Source organism: Hippocampus guttulatus, chromosome 22 (genome assembly GCF_054856545.1).
Source record: "Hippocampus guttulatus isolate MCC_2025c chromosome 22, RoL_Hgut_1.0, whole genome shotgun sequence".
Taxonomy (NCBI): Eukaryota; Metazoa; Chordata; class Actinopteri; order Syngnathiformes; family Syngnathidae; genus Hippocampus; species Hippocampus guttulatus.
The window spans coordinates 8,456,350-8,477,193 of record NC_141282.1 but is presented as its reverse complement, the minus strand read 5'-3'; the positions used below and the strand labels follow the sequence as shown (position 1 = coordinate 8,477,193).

At 54.6% G+C, this 20,844-nt stretch overlaps 3 protein-coding genes across 7 annotated transcripts; 1 reads left to right on the top strand and 2 right to left on the bottom strand.

The window, feature by feature from the left end:
• Nucleotides 1-1,126: 1,126 nt before the first annotated feature.
• On the bottom strand, nucleotides 1,127-5,434 carry LOC147186483 (tetraspanin-8-like). The gene is made up of 9 exons (XM_086103295.1): nucleotides 4,493-5,434; nucleotides 3,480-3,536; nucleotides 2,453-2,572; nucleotides 2,290-2,364; nucleotides 2,096-2,191; nucleotides 1,861-1,995; nucleotides 1,749-1,781; nucleotides 1,578-1,661; nucleotides 1,127-1,488 (listed from the first exon to the last, which is right to left on the bottom strand). Exons 1-9 carry the CDS (start codon nucleotides 4,550-4,552, stop codon nucleotides 1,396-1,398), a joined length of 753 nt encoding a protein of 250 aa, XP_085959421.1. The 5' UTR covers nucleotides 4,553-5,434; the 3' UTR covers nucleotides 1,127-1,395.
• A 150-nt stretch (nucleotides 5,435-5,584) lies between these two features.
• Nucleotides 5,585-10,887, bottom strand: LOC147186482 (tetraspanin-8-like). Of its 2 annotated transcripts, XM_086103296.1 has the most exons (10): nucleotides 10,564-10,887; nucleotides 9,127-9,525; nucleotides 7,952-8,165; nucleotides 7,208-7,270; nucleotides 7,004-7,123; nucleotides 6,823-6,897; nucleotides 6,640-6,732; nucleotides 6,450-6,560; nucleotides 5,993-6,076; nucleotides 5,585-5,880 (listed from the first exon to the last, which is right to left on the bottom strand). In XM_086103296.1, exons 3-10 carry the CDS (start codon nucleotides 8,006-8,008, stop codon nucleotides 5,809-5,811), a joined length of 675 nt encoding a protein of 224 aa, XP_085959422.1. In that variant the 5' UTR covers nucleotides 8,009-8,165; nucleotides 9,127-9,525; nucleotides 10,564-10,887; the 3' UTR covers nucleotides 5,585-5,808. The 2 variants fall into 2 exon arrangements, with proteins under 2 accessions (XP_085959422.1, XP_085959423.1); XM_086103297.1 differs by lacking the exons at nucleotides 9,127-9,525; nucleotides 10,564-10,887 and adding an exon at nucleotides 8,664-8,811.
• ptpro (protein tyrosine phosphatase receptor type O) lies at nucleotides 8,751-20,762 on the top strand. 4 transcript variants are annotated; one of them, XM_086103291.1, is made up of 25 exons: nucleotides 8,751-8,896; nucleotides 10,887-11,148; nucleotides 11,222-11,377; nucleotides 11,458-11,610; nucleotides 11,694-12,131; nucleotides 12,312-12,473; nucleotides 12,800-12,996; nucleotides 13,066-13,186; nucleotides 13,313-13,506; nucleotides 13,653-13,764; nucleotides 13,838-14,001; nucleotides 14,776-14,896; nucleotides 14,977-15,110; nucleotides 15,179-15,317; nucleotides 15,419-15,539; nucleotides 15,620-15,688; nucleotides 16,403-16,486; nucleotides 17,684-17,719; nucleotides 17,834-17,915; nucleotides 17,988-18,078; nucleotides 18,533-18,609; nucleotides 18,750-18,884; nucleotides 18,971-19,093; nucleotides 19,255-19,409; nucleotides 19,479-20,762. In XM_086103291.1, exons 1-25 carry the CDS (start codon nucleotides 8,846-8,848, stop codon nucleotides 19,729-19,731), a joined length of 3,630 nt encoding a protein of 1,209 aa, XP_085959417.1. In that variant the 5' UTR covers nucleotides 8,751-8,845; the 3' UTR covers nucleotides 19,732-20,762. The 4 variants fall into 4 exon arrangements, with proteins under 4 accessions (XP_085959417.1, XP_085959414.1, XP_085959416.1 ...); XM_086103288.1 differs by having other exon boundaries at nucleotides 11,694-12,473; XM_086103290.1 differs by lacking the exon at nucleotides 16,403-16,486 and having other exon boundaries at nucleotides 11,694-12,473.
• Nucleotides 20,763-20,844: the final 82 nt, after the last annotated feature.

Here is a 20,844-nt window from a genome sequence, read left to right as displayed (position 1 = left end):
TCAACTGCAATGCTGGAGGGGGCTAAACGGAGGGCACGCAGATTTGTGATGGGGCTGTAGCGCCATCACCGAGAGGTGAGCAACGTCCAAAAAAAAAAAAAAAAGGCACGACAGCTGCGCGCCGCGGCCGGCGGCGACGGCAGAAGGCCGAAACGATGGCGCCATCTGAGCCCCGGCGGCCGGGATGGGGGGGGGGGGGGGGCGTTCGCTTCACGCATCGGCGGATGCGCGCCCACCACATCAGCCGCAAGTACGCCAATGAGGCTGACGTCACGACCCGCGCAGCCGTTCACAAACACGCAAATGGGCGTGTTTGTGAGGGCGTGTTCCCGCCTCAACCTTTCAACATTGGTGGTCCGCAACCCATTTGATTGAGAGCCCCCGTTTCAGGTCAGCAACCTTGCCTTCTTCGTGCGTGTCTGTGTGAGTGTGTGGCCTGCAAGGATCCAACAGTGTCAGGCCTCATTAAACACACACCCCTGGCGCGTGGACACGGACACACACACACACACACACACACACACACACACACACACACACACACACACACACACACACACACACACACACACACTGTGACTCCATCTTGCTCCTTTGTTCACCTCCTGATCATTGTCTTGGTCTTTGGATGACCAAGTTGATTTTGACTCCGAAAAGAGACTGTGGACTCGAGCTGAAATGAACAATAGCAGTACTTGGGGAAACACATCATCGTGCCCGGAGAGACGACTCGCATTCGTTCCCCGACAACTCTCATGACTCGAAACAAGCAGATTCCAAATTTGGAAACGCTGCCAGTAAATGTTCGTCACGGCTCTTTTTCTTTTCTTTTTTTCATTCACGGAAACCCGCCGCTGCGGAACTTTGTGTGACAATAGAATTGTTAGATCGAGTCGATGTTGCTCCGGGTGAGGAAACGGGAAGTGACGTGTCCTCCCCGATGCGACGTGACAACGAGACCGCGGAACGTACTTGGACTTCAAGAGTTATGACGGTAAAAGTGAAGGAAGCGAGATGCTTTAAGCGTCCGCTCTGGGAAGGTAAAAGTCCCAACAAATACGCTTCCGAGGCTTGGCCGCCCTCGATGGTGTTCCGGCTTGAATATCGGAACCAGGACACTTTGGGATCGTAACCAAAAACGACAATTTAATGTTGCTGATCAGCAATCACAGACTAAAAAAAATGGAGCATTTCTCGTTTACAAAAATGCAATTAAAAACCAGTCGATATCTCCTTTGTATGTGTACAGTATCTTTAGCAAATGTATAAAAAAGGTGCAGGGCAAGCGGACTGTAAACGTCTCGTCGTTATAGTGCAGGAGACTGAAAAGCTTTGCGAAGGTTTTGAGCACCAAGAGCTCATGGGGGGGGGGGGCAAACTGCTGATGTTCCCACGTCAGTAACTCTTCATGGCCACGGACGAGGCGCCGGCCTGGTCGTGGCGTCTGACCTGGTGGATCATCAGGAGGGCCACCAGCAGGCCCAGCAGCTAAACGCCACACACGCACACACGCAGACGCACCACAGCGGTTAGAAAGCGGTCTCGCCGGGCGCAAGCGCACTCATGACCCGACTCACCGCTGTGATGGCGAAGCCAAACAGGAAGCCGATGGCGATGTTGAAGAAGTAGTCGACGTAGGTGACGATCAGCTCGCCGCAAGACTGTCAGGAAGACCGGCGGTTAGTCGGCGAGTGGCGGCTCGATTGGAGGGAGTTTTGTGTCTGTGTCTGTGTGCGTTGCGTTCTTACTTGCTGGTAGACCTGCTCAGGGCCGGTGGTTCCCTGCAGAGGAAACGCAGCGGTTCAATGAGGCGCCGGTGCGGGGGAGGTGCCAAAAGGCGGCGGCGCGGGCGGCGCCTACCTGAGGCCTGGCTTTGCATCCGGAATGTCCAAAGGTCCCGAAACCTCCGTAGCCGTCCAGTCCGGGTCGGCACTCGCACGTGCCGGGAATGTCGTCGCCCCAGTCGCTGGCGCTCACCAAGCCGCAGCAATGACCCTACGTGACGCGCACAAATGGAAACGGAGGCAAACGTCACCCGCGGAGCCACATTTTCACATTCCCGTTTTCACCGTCGGCGTGTGCGTTGCGGTCTCACGCTCTCCTGCAGCGGCTGAAGCATGGTGCGAAATCCTTCCTCCGCCATGAAGGGCTTGGCCACCTCTGCCGACGTGCTGCGGAAGCTCTCGCGCACCTTCACCCGCAACGACATGTGCACCGAGGTCACTTCCTGGACAACGCAATGACGAGCGCTGCCAAAGTGTCCGCCAAGCTCGCGTCGAGAAAGCCAACCTTGTTCCTCATGACGACCACCACGATGCCAAAGATGAGCATGATGATCATCCCCACCGCCATGAAGCCGGCAAACTGACAACAGAAGGCAACGGTTACACGTCAAGGGGGCGGGCGCGGGCGCCGGCGGGCACGGCGGGCCGACTCGGGGGCGGCCGCGTACGATCTTGAGGGCGAGCTCCTTCTCCGATATTCCGGCGTAGATTCCCAAGCAGGAAATGCCCAGGACGCCGATGGCAAACACCCACACCCAGCCCAGGCCCGGCGCACCCACTGCCGACAGCTGCACACGCACACGCACACACACACACATTTTTTTCATTAAGTCCAAATTCACCCATTGCAGTTTTTTTTTGGGGGGGGGGGTGCCCTTGAGGAGGATCATGAAATTTTCCAGAGCGTCCGCCTCCTTGTCACGCTCGTCAGCTTTTTCCCTCCCACTGCAAGTTGTTGACAGTGCTATGACGTTCATCTCGTCTATTTACTGGTTAGATGAGGTTGAAGGTTTCTTTTTTTCCCCCCAGACAATGGTCTTTTGGGGGGAGGGGCAGAGAAAACCTTACCTATACTTGACAGCTTTGGCTGTCACTTGAGCTGTTCTCGAGACACGCCACAAGGAAGCAGCGACAACTCGGACGAAGGCAGAAGTGACAGCCAAAGCTGTCAGCGACGTCATCGGGTTTTTTTTGTTTCGGTTAAGAAAAGAAAGCTTCAACCTCAAGCAACTTGTTGACTTTGCTGCCATCTGACTGTGATTTCACTTGGAATGAATCCACTCTGGCGGATTACGTCACGGAGGGGCGGTGGGGTGAGAAGTTGATGAAACGCACCCACCGACGCACACGCAGGCGCGCGCGCTAGTTTGACGTTGGCAGAGGAGAAGCGCAAACGGGGATTTTCTTTTCTTTTTTTTTTCAGTTGTTTTTCTTCTCAATGACGCCGCTTCCCGTCACGGCTTTCACGAGCATTCCAGGAAACCGGACACCTTTCCCCTCTGCCCCAAATTGGACTCGCTCTTGCGGCTCATTCGGGCCGCGGAGCGGCGCTTGTAAAAGCGCGAGGGAAACCATGCCGACGCGCAGCGCAAGTGAAGGAAATTGCCAACACGTGTGCCTATGCTTCTCTCTTTGCGCCGCAGTAGCGCGCCCCGCCCCCCAACATCACGCTGTCCCGGAGTTCTTCTTATTTACCTGTGCGCTGAAGACGCTGGCCTTCACCGCCCCAAAGATCAGCAGACATCCGATGATCTACACACACACACACACACACGCACACACAAACATAAACATAAACACGCGCGCGCGCGCAGCGCTCACTTGATTTGTCATAACGCGCTTGCGCAAGACGAGGGCGTGCAAAGTCACCGACCAGTCATGGAAAAAGTGTGCGAGTGCAACAAAATGCGCTTGAACGTAGCACAAGATAACAGACATCCTGAAAGGCGACCTTGCGCCGTCGTGCCGCATCCAAGGTCCCGCCAGTCGAGAACAAATGAAAGCGGACGCGTTGCCGCTGGAAACCGACAATGTGTGCGTGCCATCGGGGGAGGGGTGGAAAAAAAAGAGGGCGGGAGAGGAAGAGGCGGGCGGGCGTGGGCCGACGACTTTTACTCAACTGCGCACCTTTTGGCTTTTCTCGGAACGGAAATGAACTCCGCTTTGAGATCTCGATGGTTGTTATGCAATCGGAGACGTTGTTCTGGAAAATGTCCCCCCCCTCCCCTCCCCGGCCCCTTTTTCTAACAATATTCCTCCACAAAGCGGTTGCGTTGTTGCCTCAAGACGCGTTTTCAAATGGCCCACCTCCAACTGAAATAAAAACATTTCCAAAGACAAATGGCAGGACCGCTATTCCCCAAAACGAAAGAAAAAAAGGGGTCATATTCCGACGTCAACAACATGACCGAAATTTCCCGTCGATGAAATCGAGACGAAGATGAACTTGTTCAAATTCTTGTCTATTTCAAAGCGTTCCTTTCCAAAAGGTGTTGCTTTTTCCGAGCGCGTGCGATCAATACGCAGTCTTGATTGATGTTGGAACGAAAAGGAAAAACTAAAATGATCTTTTCAAAAATCACGACATGATATCGAGAGAGATCGATGGAAGATTGCTCGAGAAGCAAGTGTTGTTCATGCGGCGGCCACTCCCGCACGGCTCCATCATTTGACGCAGGCGGCGGGAGGGAGAGCGGTCGCGTACTTACGGCGAAGACGACGTTGAAGAAGACAAAAAGACATTTGAGGCAGCTGTTCATTTTTCCCATCTTGACGCCGCAGTCGGAGCTTGCGAGTGTGCGTGCGAGCGCGCTGCTTTGACGAGCTGCAGCTTGCCAGGATGCCAAAAGTCCGCGCCGCGCCGCTCTGGGGGCGACAACGCCCACAGACCTTCCCCCTCGCCAGACTGAAAAAAACAAAAAACAACCACACACACGGACACAATTTGCGATGATTTGGAGCGGAAAACATTCTTAGGTGTCATTTGAGGTCAGAGACAAAGACAAAGAAGACAAGTTCAATGGCCAAAGTTGCAATGCGTCTTTTGGATGGAATTTCACTTACCGAGTTCGAGTTCATCTCCATCTATGACGACCCCCCCAACCCCCCAAACCTCAGAGCATGCGTGTTTCCATCTTGTACTTTTGCCAACGAAGAGAACGCCGCAAACAAACAAAAGGTGGCTGCACCCCGTGTGGCCGCCGGCAGGGATCACGCGGACAATGCGGGGCGATGGATGGAGCGCTTCACCGCAGATCGAGACCATATCATCCAACCGCGAGGGGCTCGCCTTGCGCTCGGACAAGAAAGAGCCGGCGGAAACTTTTTGTGCGAAAGTATGCAGGAAACACCTGAGGGGGGGGGGGGTTTCCGTCAATGATGAGAGGAAGAAGTCAATCTGCCATGGCAAAGCCGACCTCGGCGGCGGCTTGGGCATCTCACGATAAGGGACGACAAGACTCCCGCGGCTGGGATGCGGCCGTCCTTTGCCCGACACGCGCTATCGTCGCTCCACTCCCGACGGTAGCGCGGCGCTCGGACCGGGGCGCTTGCCGGTCATCCCGCAAAGACTCGGAGCTCTGCCGGGGGGAAATCAACGGTGCTCCGGCGCCTGAGTGACATCACCCCAGGCGAGGTTCGCACTTGGTTCACGGCGAGAGGTCAGGAAGACTCTCGTTGGCTGAATTTGGGGTGCGCCGGAGCGCGCGGAATGCAATCCGCCGCAGCGACCCGCGCAAACGACTCAAGCGCTCAAATCAAACACTACGAAAGCAATCGAATGCTTAAAGAAAAGCAGATGATCACAATTGGGATTCGTGTTATATTCTGGAATAAAAATAAGTACAGAGGGGAGGGAAAAAAAAGCTTTCCATTCTTCCAATGAGATTTGGACGTCAATTTTGTCATGAGCGGTGCTGCTCGGTAAAAAAAAAAAAAAAAATCATCTTTGACGACGTGCGGTCGGCCCAAAGAGTCCCTTCGGTATCAAAGCGCGCCGGGACGTCGGTTGATGTCGTTTGGGAGTTCAGGCGGTGGTGGCGCCGTCTCGCTTGGTGATCTGACAGTACAGGATCATCGAGAAGACCATGCCGGCGATCTGCGGACACACAAAAGCCCTTCCGTCAGGCGTCACGTCGACGAAGAGACGCCGGCTTTGGCCCCGCGGTGGGCCAATGTTATTTTTGCACGCCGCGAGCCTGCGTTCTGACCAGCAGCACGGCGATGGCGAAGGCGATGCCGATGACCACTTCCATGTTTTTCTCCAACAGGCGGACGATCCGAGCGGAGCACGGCTGCGAGGGAACACGCGGCGGTCACGCGCCTTTTAGCCTTCGGGATCACACGTCTCGGAATCGCATTTGGTGGCCGAGGAATCGGACGGCGGGAAAAGTCGACACCGCGATGACCGGCAGAGGGAGACAGAGCGGGAAGCCCGGCGGCTCCCCGGTCGGTGCTCCCACAGTTGATGCGTGAAAGAAAAACAACCGGGAAGAGGGGGAGGGGGGGGGGGGGGGAACCCCCAACAGGCTCCAACCATTCTCCCTCCTTAAAAGGGAGCATGCTTCGAGCCTGAGGAGGAAAAAAAACACACGAATTCCCCACGCCCACAGCGGGGGAAACGGCGGCCCTCGGAAGCAAGCCCACCTCCGCGCGGCGTGCGCTTACCGTGGCGTAGACTTTGTCGGGGCCGCATTGCGGGTCGGAGGCGGAGCATCGGCACGAGTCCGGGATGACGTCCCAGTCGGACGCCCCGTTGACCAGGCCGCAACACCCGAGCTGCTCGCCGGCCGACGGAAGCGTTAGCACGCGGCTCCGCCTGGAGGTGAGCCGCGCGGACGAGGAAGCGGGACCTCACCTCCTTTTGGAGTTTTTCCAGGTCCTCTCTGACCTCGGGATGACCGGAGAGCGGCATCAACTTCTGCAGGCGCTCCTTCACCCACTCCTTCACCTACACGCGCGCGCAAACAAACAAACAAAACACGCCGTCGCCTTCTCTCGCCGCGCTGACGCCACGCAAAGACTCAACGGGCCACCGTACCTTATTCTCCGCTACGGCGCCCACAATCCCTGCAGCCAGCAGGAGGATGAAGACCAGGAGCAGGCTGGCGAAGAACTGTGCGATGGGAACATGACGCTAACATCGTCAAGGTGGCGAAACCTGGGGATCTGGCTGTGTTTTTTTTTTTTTCCCCGCACACGATGGCGCGTAGGCTCCCCACCAGGATGAGCATGCATCGGTTCTCCTTGATGGCGCCGCAGCATCCGAGGAACCCCAAGAGCATGACGATGACGCCCACGGCGATGAGGAGGTCCACGCCCGGCAGAGACTGGCTGGTGATCTGCGGCCCGAATGGAAAACGGCGGTCAACTCTCGGGGCCCGAGCGGAAAGGCGGGCCGAGGGATGCGCCGAGCCGCTTCTTACGCTGTTGCCGTCCTTGTTGACTTTCAGGTAGATGGACACGCCCAGGATGATGCAGCCGCTCAGCTGCACGCAAGCACATGCGTCAAATCGCGTCCTCTCCACTGGGCTCGCCGCTCCAACGACAAACAAAACGACGGAGAGCGACGGCAAAGCGGCGGCGGACGGGCCGCCCGGCCCCCGGCGACCCTTTGACGGCACGGGCCCCTCGCGTATTCATCCGCCCATCGTTTCCGCGGAGACCGACCGCTCGAAGACGCGGCCTGACCGGCCGAATGGGAGGAGGGGGCTGCGGAACGGGCCCACGCCCCGAAACCAGGCCCGCGCGTACGCGGGAGCGTCAGGGCGAGGTAGCCGACAAACCCGTTTGGAACACAAAAGCCCATCACGTGACATCGCACTGCGCCGCTGAACATTCGAAATGCACCAGCAACCGTCTCCATACAAAAGGTATGGAGACGGTTGGTCAATTGTCAAGATTGGGAATCGACTAGGAAACTATCTGGATTATAACTTAAAAACAAAACAAAACATAAAAGGCTCGCAAACAGGCCAATTGGGTTTTTTTTTCTTTGTCCCCCCCCCCCAGTAAGACTCGTCAACAGTCATTCTTTTATCAACAACCAGCAGGACTAGAAAACAACCTCAAAAAGTAGACGAGTTCACAAAGGTCAAGTGACAATTTGGAGTGAGGAAGGAAAGCGACGCGAGTGGGTGCCGGTGGGCCAGGCAGGGGCTTGGTCTTACCCAGAAGAGAAGGTTGAAAAAGAAGAGGAGATACTTGATGCATTTGTTGACAGCCATGGCGCGGGCCTCGTCGTCGCTTGTCCAAGTGCAACTTCTTCCCTCATTTGTTCATCCCGCTCGACCTGTTGCCGCGGGCCACGCCCCGCGTCACGCGTCACGCGACGGCCACGCAGCGCGCTGGCGCTGACCCGTTTCGGCCGGGAGATGGCGCCACCTGCGCGCACACAAAAATAAATCAAAAAGCAGCACTCGCCAACAGTTTTTCACCCGGTTGCAAACTGGACAATTACAAGTTGGACTCAAAAGGCCGACGATTCGTTGAAAAGAAACTTCGATAACTGGTTGACTGTCGTCATAAAAAACAATCCATGTCATGGTTTAAATACATTGTCATTTAGCCGCAATCCAGTTGATAAAAACGTGAAAGATCATCTCTTTGAAATGCATTTTATCAATCGGAAACTGACGCAAATAGCCAATTTTACATTCGTGTAGCAATAAAAGCCCCAAATTTTCATCAGGTGTAAAGAATCTATTCGACCGGCTCGTACAACGGAGACGCGTCGGCGCTGACACAAAGATGACGAAAGATGAAGATGGAGGCGGGGATGGGGATGGGGGGGGGGGATGGCGGCGTCGCTCCTGGGCGGGGCTTGGCGACAGTCGCAGCATCGTCTCGCACTTGGGGTTCTGCTCGTCGCTCACAACGTACCGGAGCTCCGCTTCCGGTCCGGTCCGGTCCGAACTCGGCTGCCGGCCTGCCCGCGCGTCTGAGTCAACTTGACGGAGATGAAGACGAAGATGCGGCGAGACTGAGCGCAGCCAGAGACACGCCCACAAACGCGCACACGCGGAGGCGCCATTGTCTCGTCACGCACGCACGCGCGCGAGACGATGCTGGCATCTTGGCTCGCGCTCGCGGCCCAGCTGCTCGGTTCGTTGCAGGTAGGACGGGCTCCGAACCTCGGGCGTCTTTGTGTACGCGCGTGCGAGGAGCGGGTCAGTCGGTCGGAGCCCGGCGCGCACGCGCCCATGCGGAGCTCACTCTGCGCGGCGCGCCGGCCACGATCAGCGGCCTGGGCGCGCGCGTGCATGTGCACGATTTTTTTTTGAATGTTGTCACTTAGCGTAGGCGCTAGTTGCTTAGCTGGGGCTAGCCTTAGCAGCGGGCTAACCATTTTCGGGGGAGGAGGCCTTGACGTCACATGTGGTTTTCCAGTTCTGAGTTGCTGTCCAGAAAACCCCCATCGCAGGTCGTGGTCGAACCGTGCCCAGAAATCAACTGGAGACAGCTCGATTTGTCTCCATATGTGCTGGACAGGACATTGACTGGCGAACAGGGAGTTGTTCCGGACATGTGATTTGTCAATGCAAGAGACTTGGGTGCCCCGACAGAATTCCTCGAGGGCCGCTTGTGCCAAGAAGTGCGGCTTTTTGGTCCCCTCTCCCGACTTTGATTGGTCACAATGGGCTCAGTGTTGTTTGAGAGACGCCGCCCGCGGCTCCCTCCTCTTGCCGCTCGTCACGTCGGTGGACTGTTCCCTCGACGATAGGTCGCAGATGCGGCAGGAAGCCTGAAACACAAATCAAAGCGAAGCTCCAGATTAAGCGAGCGACGGCCGGTGGAAGCTTTCTTGGAGTGGCGGTTTGCAGGCGAACCATTTTGACAGGGCAATGTTGTCCCATCAAAGACGAGACACTACCCGAGCAAACAAAGCCGAGAAACAAAGTCACCTTACTCACCCTACATTCTCCAGTTGACTGAATAAACACCCAATGAAATTGCGTTTGTGAAAATAAAGGCCACATCTTTCATAAACGAGCCTTTCCCCTCGAATCGATGCCCGATACTTTTGACGGATCGGTCAATCAACACCCAAATGGCCACATGATCCCAAAATGAAAAGAAATCATCCCATAAATGCCTCGCAACTAACAGGGTGCTTTGGACCGAGGGGATCAAATGGGGTCAAGTGCGAGTCGAGCGCAGCCTCGGTTCGGTTTAGCATTCGCAACATTAGCATTCAAGCGGCCCCGGGGGCCGGCGGGGGATGGGGGCAGTCTCGGTGTCCATGGCGACGCTGGAATCTGACACACTTAATGAGCATCTCCTTTCATCTCCGTTGCCATGGAGACAGCTTAGCGCAGCAACCGTCCTGCCTGCGAAACGTTGCGCGACCTTTTTACAATCTTCTCATTGCCTGCTTGGAGACCGGACGGCTTTCAAACGCACGTCACGTGCATAGATACGCTCCTTCTCAACTGGGGAGCGGCATCGCGGGTGGGTCGTGCGCCCGAAATTGTGGGGGCGGGGGGATTGGAGTTTAAAAAGAAAAAAGAAAAAAAAGAAGGATGTGTCGTCTAAAACAGAGGTCCCCAACCTTTTTTGCCCCACGGACAGGTTTCATGTCAGACAATATTTTCAGGGACCGGCCGGATAGATACAACAATAAGATACGGTGTGTTATTTTCACAACATAATAAAACACGAACGGCGACATGAGGAACGTCCTATCTGGTTGCAACATTCTCTGGTCGCTATGGTAACGTTTAAACGTGCCTTCAAAATAAGATGCGCCGCAAATAAAAAGAGCATGAAAAATAGGACTCACCATCACCGCTTATTATGCAGAGTAGGCTTGGTGCGTGTGAATCTCCCTTTGAGAAAAAGCAGCAATTGAAATAGCCTCCTCTTTGTTGAAAGTCGTAGGCCCCGCTCCTCTTTTGTCTCCTGGCTGGGCCTTTTCCCCTTCCTGAAAAAACTTTTCAAGGACATTTGTTTTTTATGCGGTAAGAGTGACATACTGTAGACTGATATAACAGAGGATCCGGTCATTTTTCAAAATGAAACATCTTTCAGATTCCGGAATGATTAAAACGGAAGGAATGTAAGTTCCACGTATGTATACGTGACTTGCCGTCGTCTGCGTTTCAGGTGGCTCGGGCTTTCCAGGCGAGTCTGAATGACGCAGGCCAGATCATGGCGAACCTGGAGACTTCCGACCTTCGGGAGAATATCTCCGCGTACGCGGCGCAGATCACCGGGGAGCCTCGCCCCGCCGTGATCCTGTTTGAGGGGACTGGCGAGCCCCTGCTGTTCAACACGTCCTTCCATGGTCTCGTCTACAGCGTGGGTCTTCTGCTTCAACGAGGACCGTTGTGGTCCAGACCCGTCAAGACCGTGTCCCTCCTCACCAGTGAGCAGACCGGCAACATCGACAGAGTCCCCCCCCCCCCCCCCCCCCCCTAAAGTTCTCCTGTCGCCCGCAGGGCCGCTTCCTGTGAGTGGCGTACGGATTTCAGACTACAAGGAATCTCCAGAGACCGGCGTGGTCTTCGACCTCGTCAGTCCGACTGGGAACATTTTCAGCAGAGTCAACATCAGCTACAGCGAAGGAAACGAGAGGCGCTCTATGCTCTACAAAGGTCACGCCGTCGCATGGCGGCCACACTCCATTTGGCTCTGCGCAGTCGCAGGTGGTCGCAACTGATGCGTTGTTTTTCAGACTTTTACAAGGGGAAGACCGTGTTCAAGCACTGGCTCCCGGGGGTGTGCTACCGCAACATCACCTTCCGGCTCATCTCTGAGGCCAGTGCCTACCAGACGGCCATGAGGATGCAGAGTGACATCACCCACGCGCCCATGCACCACAGGACGGGTACGGCGAATAGCTCATACCGATGTTGGAACTTTTTATGGAGGGGCGCCAAGATCTCAAGAGTTGTTTCTTCTCCTCCGCAGTGCCATATCCCCCCCTCAACATCTCGTGGAAGATTGTGGATCTGAGCCAAAGCCCCACGCGGGCGAGTCAACGGGCCGGCCGCCATTCCCGTCACGTCCCGCTCATGGACGAGGAGGAGGCGAAGCCCTCTGAGGAGTCACCGATGGCCTCCACCGAGGAACCGGGACGCGACCCGGGCACCATCGGCGAGGCCGCGGATGCCCCGACCCCGCGGTCGGACTCCGCCACAGAGATTTCCGTCGACAGGGAAGACGAGTTTGTCAACGGCGAGGAGCACGAGTACGAAGACTCCAATGACGCGGGGTCGGCGATGGGTCTCCCTGCAGAGGCTTTGGTCCTGCCCACTCACATGCCCCCCGTCCTGCTAGAGGTGCGCTGGCTGCCCCCCAGGGCGCCCACCAGCTACGACGGCTTCCGCGTCGACGTTTTCAGGGACGGTAAGCTGGACGGCAAAACTGTGTGTGGCCTTGAAATGCGGGTGTGCCCATCGTCTTCGGAAGTGGGGGCGGGGGGACTGCAGTCACGACTTGACCCGAGTCAGACGTCCGCCACCGATCTTCGGACTCGGAACGTGCTCGTACCTCGCATAAATGTGACTTACTTCCACCCGTGTCCAGGGAACACCACTCAAACGGCCAGCGTGGATGAAAGCACTCATGAGTTCTTCGTCGAGCTGACAGAGGCGGGAACGTATCACGTCAGAGTCACCACGCTCAGCACGGCAGGAGACTGTGAACCCAGAGAGAGCAGCGCAGACGGCGGACTCACCTTCTACCTCGGTGTGTCACCGTGGACTTCTGATTACCCAAGTACCCCAGACAAGCTCCGATCTGGCCCTCGATGTCATTTTACGTGACTGGTCTTGCTTGCCGCTTGCTCACAACTAAACATCAATCAAAAGAATCAGAATCATCTTTATCGGCCAAGTATTGTCAGAACTCACATGGAATTTGTCTCCGGTCGTACAGGCGACCCTAGTATCGTAAGAACGCGCAACTCGGATAAACAAGGGCTTGACGTACAAGTATGGATGACTTAGGCTCCCCCTAACAAAGTTTGCCACCCCCGCCGCCATCCTCGCCTGACTTGGAGTTTTGTTTCCCAGGTCCCGACGGTGAGGTTCTGCGTGAGCTACGCCAGCGTCCACGGAAAGTAACGGTGCGCTTGCTGGACTCCAGCACGGCCGCCGTATCCTGGGCGCAGTCCCCGGAGACCCACGACGGCAGCGTGGTGTCGGTGGTGTCCACCACCTGCCTGAAGCCCAGCCCCAACCAAAGGATGGAAAGAAACTACTGCGGCGAGGTAACGCCTCCCACCAACTCACTTCCTTGTTGGACTTTGAAAGGCTCACATCACCGCGCTTTTGGACAGGAAAATTCAACAAGCGATATCATCAGCAACTTGACTCCAGGGGCTCAGTACCGGGTGCTGGTCTACCACACAAACGGACCCCTGATCAGTCCTCCCTCGGAACCGGTCATCATGGATATTGGTGATTTGCGCTCACGTCACATTGCCACGTCGAGGCAACTGGACTCCTCTTGGTTATCCAAGACGTTCTTTGGTTCAAAAGTTTAAGATCAATTATGATTGTGACGATCGGCCGTTGTTGCGCCAGAGCCCACGGGCGTCCGAGAGTTGGCCGTGTACCCGCTGGGCCCCACGGCGGTCATCTTGAGCTGGCACCGTCCGTCTCACGTGGCCTTCCGCAAGTATGTCCTCCAGACCTTCTTCTTCAACCCCGTCACCCTCAGCTCCGAGTGGACCACGTACTACGAGATTGCCGCCACCGCCTCCGTCATAGCATCAGTGGTAAAATCAATACATTCAAAGAATAAGAATTGACCCCCCCCCCCCCAAAAAAATAAAATAAAAGCAAACACCTCCAAATGTGCCACAAACTAACCTGGGGTCAGGTCTTGGGGTTCATTATCTCATGGCATTGTCTTCCTTTTTAGAGGGTGACCGATCTGCTGCCGGCTTGGCACTATAACTTTCGCGTTACCATGGTGACGTGGGGCGACCCACCACTCAGTTGCTGCGATGGCTCCACCATCAGCTTTGTCACAGGTACCCAAACCAGAGGAATACCACCCCCACCCCCACTCCCCCGCACTCATGAGCGTTGGCTTTTGTCGCACAGCTCCGGAGGCGCCTCATATCTCCGCGGCAGATTACTCCCACGGCGTCCTCGATGTTCGCTGGACATACGGGGAACTCTTCGTGGACCTGTCACACTCCAGGATTACGCACTGGCAGGTGGCGGCGGTCGGCAAGAAAGGTCCCGGGAGACGCTTCTCGGCGGACGTGAGGGCTCACTTGTTGCCATGGTATCACCGTGCGGTTGCCAAGTTGCTTCGGGTGGCGACTCTGGTTATTCGAGGCTCTCCGTTTGGTTGCTTGAAAGTTCGTCACGGGAAAATCCAAGTTGCGTGCAATGCGGCGCACCGCATAGGCATGCCCAAGCCGATTCCAAATGTGCTTGTTTATTTGGTCCGTACCACGTGCAAGTGGGAGTCAAGAAGAAAACGCAGGGTTCTTTCCTAAAGAGTCTCGCTATGTGAGCTCATTTCCATCGGCGGTCCCTCACGCTCCAGGGGATGAGAAAAATCGAGAAGTCAAAATAGTACTACTTCCAAATAGGTCAAAGTAAAAAGTCCACGGTAACCTCGAGCCGCTCTCTCAACCACCGTCTTGTCCTCCTCGAGTTTCATCGACGACTTGGTCCCAGTGCCCTCCGCGAGCTTTCTTCTCCACTTGTTTTGTCCTGAGGTCCTCTTCTACTTTTGTCCTCCTCCATGTTTATCCTCTTGAGTTTCAACTTCTACCGCCGCTGTCCAAATGCGCTCTGCGAGCATTCTCCCGGACGAGCTTGAACTGGTTTTGTCCCAACGTCCGATACAAGGTTCACCCTCCGCTTGTTCTCTCCTCTTGTCGTCGAGTTTTCCCTTTTGTCCTCTTCTCGTTTCATCTTGGAAGAGCTCGGTTCTCCGATAGATGGTGTCGTCGACTCGTTTATTCCCAATGTCCTCCGCTCGGCGTAGCGTGTCAACTTAAAAGCCATGAACGCATGCTTGCCAGGTTCCTCGCAACGCGATGAGCGCCGGCCTGCCACTGCCGCCCGGCGACATCTACAACCTGACGGTGACGGCGTACACGGAGCGCGGCCGCAACACGTCCCTTCCCAGCATCATCAAACTGGGTCCGAGCATTCACGCGTGCTAATCATCAATGAGACTGACCTGATTCTGACAAAGGGCGTCCGGCGTGTTTTCACCGCAGAACCGGCGCCCCCCAGGTCGGTGTACGCCGTCAACGCCACGCACTCGTCGGTGACTCTGTTGTGGAGCGAGGACGGCGTCGTGGATCACTACCAGGTGCTCTGCAAACCAAGCCCGGGCAACAAAGAGATGAGGGTGAGCCCCCTGGAGACGTCTCAAACGACCGGCACCTTTTCCTCACGCTCCTTCTTGGTCCGCTTCAGACTCGAGAGCCTCAGGTGTCCAGCTCGCACGTGCTGACCGTTTCCGGCCTGATGGCGTCGTCCAGCTACAACTGCAGCGTGGTCGGCGTCAGCTACAGCGCGCCCGGCAAGCCTGCCCACATCACCATCACCACGGCCGGTAGGGGGCGCTGCCGCACAGGAGCCTAACCTGAATGAAACGGCAACAGGATGCGTTAGTTAGCGTCCCTAACGCCTCTGGGTGTGCGTGCACGCGGGCAGCCAAAGAGAGGAACCCCGGCGTGGCGGCCATCTCGGCCTTGGCCGTCCTGAGCGTCCTGCTGCTGAGCCTGCTGATTCTCTTCTTGTTGCTTCTCCGCAAGAGGCATCTGCAGATGAGCAGGTACCAACAAACCGCCGCCGCCGAGTTTCACGACCAACTCCGCGGGCGGAATTTCACGGTCCTCCCCTCTCGTGTTTCAGGGGCTGTGGCGCCGAGACGTTCGTCAACTTTGCTTCATTCGAAAGAGACGGGAAGCTACCGTACAACTGGTACGACGACGCGCCGCTTCTTCGTTTGACGCATGGTTTTCATTTCAAGATGAAGCAAATTCTTGCCGTAGAGAAGATTGTCCGAGCAAAAAAAGGCGGCATGCGGTATTCCGTGTTTTCTTTTCAGCTTGGTAATAGTACGAGGCGTTCAAATGAAAAGAAATGGAAGAAAAGAAGCTGCTCTCTTCATTCCTTCCATGACTGTATATACGGCGGCACACGTGACAATTTTGTCATTCGTGGCCACAAATGAACATTTTCCGGGCCCGTTTTAATTAGTGGCCACCAATTGCGTCGGTCACGGTTAGTCAAATTAATCAATGAATTTGCGATTAATAAAAGAGCTGAAAGACGGTCAGTCAGTCATCACTTAACGCTTCCAGTGCGTCACCATTTCTTTGCGCCTTTGTGTGTTCACCGATCGACGCGAGCAGGAACAAACAAAGACAGCAAAGTAGACCCGCGGGCGGGCCCGTCTTCGGCTACAATTTGGTGACGCCAGAGTCGAGATGGAGACAGGGTGTCGTAAATGGGCCGGGCTCCGTTTTCATCCGGCGTGCATGAGTCATCAAGTGTGTGTTGAGCACTAAATGTTCCTCTTTGACGTGTACTAATGCAGTCGCAGCGGCAAGCGTGTTGGTGTCTCTGTTTGTGTTTTTATTGGGGGTTTTTTTGTGCTCTATTTGAACCACCCCCCACGCCCCCACCCCCCAGGCGAAGAAGCCTCTTTGCCTTCCTTACCCTTCTGCCATCCTGCCTTTGGACTGACTATCTTTTGGCTTTTTATATTAATCCATGGTAAGTAAGCGAGCGAGCCAACGCCTCTGTTTTCCGGCAGGAAAAGTCTGGTGAGCCGGCAGTCAATTCATTATTCATATTGAGGTGAATTATAGAAAGGCACAATTAGGATTTTTTTTAACTTAAGTTACTTCTAAAATACATTCAATGAGCTAAATATTGAATAAAATAAATGGATTATTGTCTTAATATTTTTCTATTTCCTGCACAATTATTTAAATAAAATAGCCTGTGGTCATTTTTGCACCAGTACGCAGAAGATGTCCTTAGAATTCATCAACAAAGCATGGGACGAAGTGCAACAAAATAGCTTATTTGATCTGAAATCGTTCGTTGTAAAACGATAGTCGCTGCTCATTTTTGGATGCGTCGTGAATTCAATCACAAGGAAGTATCCAATTGAACGAGAAAATGTGATATTTACAACAAGGCTACCAATTTTCTCATGCAAAAGTGTGTGGAAACTTTTGACTGGAAGCGTTATCGTCTCAATGACCGCCAAAACGGTCCGATGATGTTATTCGAACACCCGCAGGCTGCCCCCGAGCCCAAATTTCAGGTGCCAACGAAAGCACCCGAAGCGCATCACCAGACTTATCCAGAAAGCAATTCTGAAACTTTTTGGGAGCGTCATGTGAGCTTTGGATGCAGCATGCTCCTCATTAACCAATGAGACTTGGCGCCGACGCGTGGCGCACGTCCCGCTTGCATGACCACGGGGCCTGAACCGCACGAAAAGATTTCCCTAAACCGCATTGGACCGTCAAGTCGTTCAGACGCCTGCATGTTGAAACGAGAAGGTTCCCTCTCAACCTTTGCTCTTTGTTGGGTTCGACCGATGCGCTGGACAGGAACTGGACTTTGCAAAGTCAACGTAACCGTATTTGCAAAAGGCCCGCCTGCCCGACAGCCAATCAGCAGGCTAGCGTGATCCGGCAAGGAAGGCGGGGCCGCATGGAGCGCACACTGCCTGCTACCAGTCCTTCGCCCATGCACGGCCATGCCTGGCAACCAGTCCGTCATTGTTCTGTACGCGCCGTACTACCGGCTGGCGACCAATCCCTTATCTGTCACAATATGAGTGGCATTGGCTGGCGCCCAGTCCAGCAAAAGGATGGAGCCTCTAGTTGGAAGATCGGTCGAGCACAGGCCTGTTTTGGCGTGTGAGTGGCGACTTGACTTGTGTTTGTGTCATAGGGGCAAGACGGCCTTAAAGAAGCGCAAGCTGACAAGGTAACGCGACAAAGGCCATCTCTTCACGCGCGTGCGTACCGATGACGAGAATGGCGTTCTAATCTCGGACCCCCCCCCCCCCCCCCCCCCCCCCGACTCCCATGTCTTTTCAAGTCCCGTCCAGCTGGACGACTTTGACGCCTACTTCAAGGAGATGAGCAAAGACTCGGCCTACAAGTTCTCTCTGCAGTTTGAGGTGGGAGCAACGTTGTTTTATTTCCCAGTCAAAAGTTGCATCGATGGCACGTGTCCGCAAAACGCCTTGCAGGAGCTCAAGAGCGTGGGGCTCGACCTCTCCCATGACGCCGCCGACCTGCCCGTTAACAGGCCCAAGAACCGATACACCAACATCCTGCCCTGTCAGTAGGCCTGCCACTCACTTGACTTTGACTAAGTTGACGTTACTTTCACTCAACCCTCCATGATGTTTTGCATTCACATTGAAAAATTGCATCAAAATAAAGTGAAATAAAAAAAAGTCCCATTGGCCCCTTTGGACATCATTTCAAGTTCAAAAAAACAAACGGAACCCATTGAAACAATTCACATCCCTCCATTTTGAAGCCCAATTGCCGACGAGGTGACCCACTTTTGTCCCACTCCCTAAAAAAAGAGGAATAGAATCTCACCGGGTAGCTTTAATATCAGCGAAGGTCCTCAAGGCACTGACTGGGCAAATGTGCAACGGCGGCTCCCGTCGTGCAGCTGAAGGGGTCGAAAGGCAAATGAGTGGCTTGAAAGCAAAACATCATGGCAAGGAGTTGCATTTACCTGAAGCGCAAGTGACCGAGCCGCATGTTTCTTCCTGGCCAGACGACTTCAGTCGCGTCCGGCTGATCTCCATGCACGACGACGAGGGCGCCGACTACATCAACGCCAACTACATTCCTGTGAGTAGGGCGCACACAGGAACCACCAACTTGCCCGTCTCAAGGCACATCTTTGAATATTTATGCAATGATAACTAAACAGTGATTGAAGTGCTGGAAATAAACAGAAATGCTCAGTGTGTGGTCTTATTTTTGTTCAGGGCTACAAGCACGCCAAAGAGTACATTGCCACGCAAGGTCCACTGCCGGAGACGCGCAACGACTTTTGGAAGATGGTGCTCCAGCAGAAGTCGCCCGTCGTGGTCATGCTGACGCAGTGCAACGAGCGGAGACGGGCAAGTCGGGGTTCCCGCGAGGGGGGCCGCTCGCTTTGCTTGGCATCTAAACACGCCTTTGTCTCTGCTTGTTGCGCGACCTTCAGGTCAAGTGCGACCACTACTGGCCCTTCGGCGACGAACCCGTCATGTACGGCGAGATCAGCGTGGAGGTGCTCTCGGAAAACGAGTCGCCCGAGTGGACCATCAGGAAGTTCCGGTTGGGATATGTAAGTCGCCAACCAATCAAATTTTGCGGGGTTTTTATTTTTTATTTTTTGCACTATTTGGGGTAGAAAGACAACTCCCCACCAACAAGCCTATCAGCCATTGGGGTTCAAATAACGACGGACTCGATTCCTGAAATGATGGTGCGAATGGCCGCCCGCAGGCGGACGAAACTCGGGACATCTTGCATCTGAACTACACTTCGTGGCCAGACCACGGCGTTCCCACGGTCAACGCCATCGAGAGCATCCTGCAGTTTGTCCATATCGTGCGGCAGCAGGCCAAGAGGACCAAAGACCCCATCGTGGTCCACTGCAGGTAGAGTACCGTGTCGTTTTTAACTGCATGCATGTTGCCATGGTGACAAAAGCACATTTGTCCATGTAGTGCCGGCGTGGGCAGAACGGGCACCTTCATGGCGTTGGACCGCCTGATGCAGCACATCCGGGAGCACGAGTTCGCCGACATCCTGGGGATGGTGTCGGAGATGCGCTCCCACCGCCTGTCCATGGTCCAGACAGAGGAGCAGTACGTGTTCATCCACCAATGCGTCCTGCTCATGTGGCAAAAGAAGCAGCAGCATCAGCAGCAGCAGTCACTCGCCTCTGATGTCATCTACGAGAACGCTGGCAAGACATAATGACCAAGTGCACGCTTCCGTGGGTGACTGAGCGAGTGAGTCCGCGCCACTTGATTACACCGCACCGCATCCCGACCCAGTTTGAGAACTTCTGCTTTCAAACACGGCCCTTCGCTTGGAACCCAGCCAAAAGGAGAAGCCTCGCCGACTCGGAGTGGCACGCACATAGTGTGGGGGAAAAACAAAGAAGATGTCCGACTCGTCGCTGCTTTACCGTCAAAAGGAACGGAAAGGCATCCACGTTGAAGAAGACTATTTTTCGCCTTTGAAGGGTGTCCAAAGCAACCTGACTTCTTCATTTTCTTCAGTGTTTTTTCCACAAGTAAAGCTCACTTCTTTTACTCCAAATACCAGCCTGTTTTATTTCCTCACTCAAACTGACCCCCCCCACCCTATCTTTTTACTCCGCATTTGACTGGCAGAGGAGGGCTGCCACTCACTTAACTTGACTCACTTTTTTGTTTTGTTTTAAAGACCGCGCAGCCCGCCACACCCTTCAGGATGTATGAGCACACTAATAAGACGAACATAGGGTAGAAAATTGAACTTTCCATTTTTGAGGAGCAAGCAGAAGTTTTGACTTTCTGTGCATTATCGACATCCTCCTCCCGCGCTAATTTGGATGCGTAAAGACGGACAGGACCCCGCAGGCGAACAGTGATCGGGAGGTGATGCCGTCATGAGTTGTGTAGATATTGTCAACTGCTGTTTTTACTTGTCATGACTGTCAAAGACAAGGTGGCGTTTATGAGCCGGGGGCGAGCAAAGTTACGGCCGTGGGCCGCACGGCCCGCACGAGGTTCTTTTGATCTGGCACACGCAGGCCTCCGACGTTTTTGCCACTCGTTTGTTCCATTTTTTTCAGAAACATTTTGTCTTGTGAAATCGACGACTCCCATCAGCAAGAATTTAAACGAGACACACTTCATGTGTGAAAGTATGACGAAATCAACTCAACTATCAAAAACATGAGATGCGTATGTAATTGTTCTGACTTTGTTTGCTCACCGTGATGAAAACTTGAAATCAGACTCGTTTAATTTGCTGATCCAAACAAACAACGGTGGCGGTCGTCCGACAAACCAGCGAGCGCCAGGCCGCGAACGTGAATCG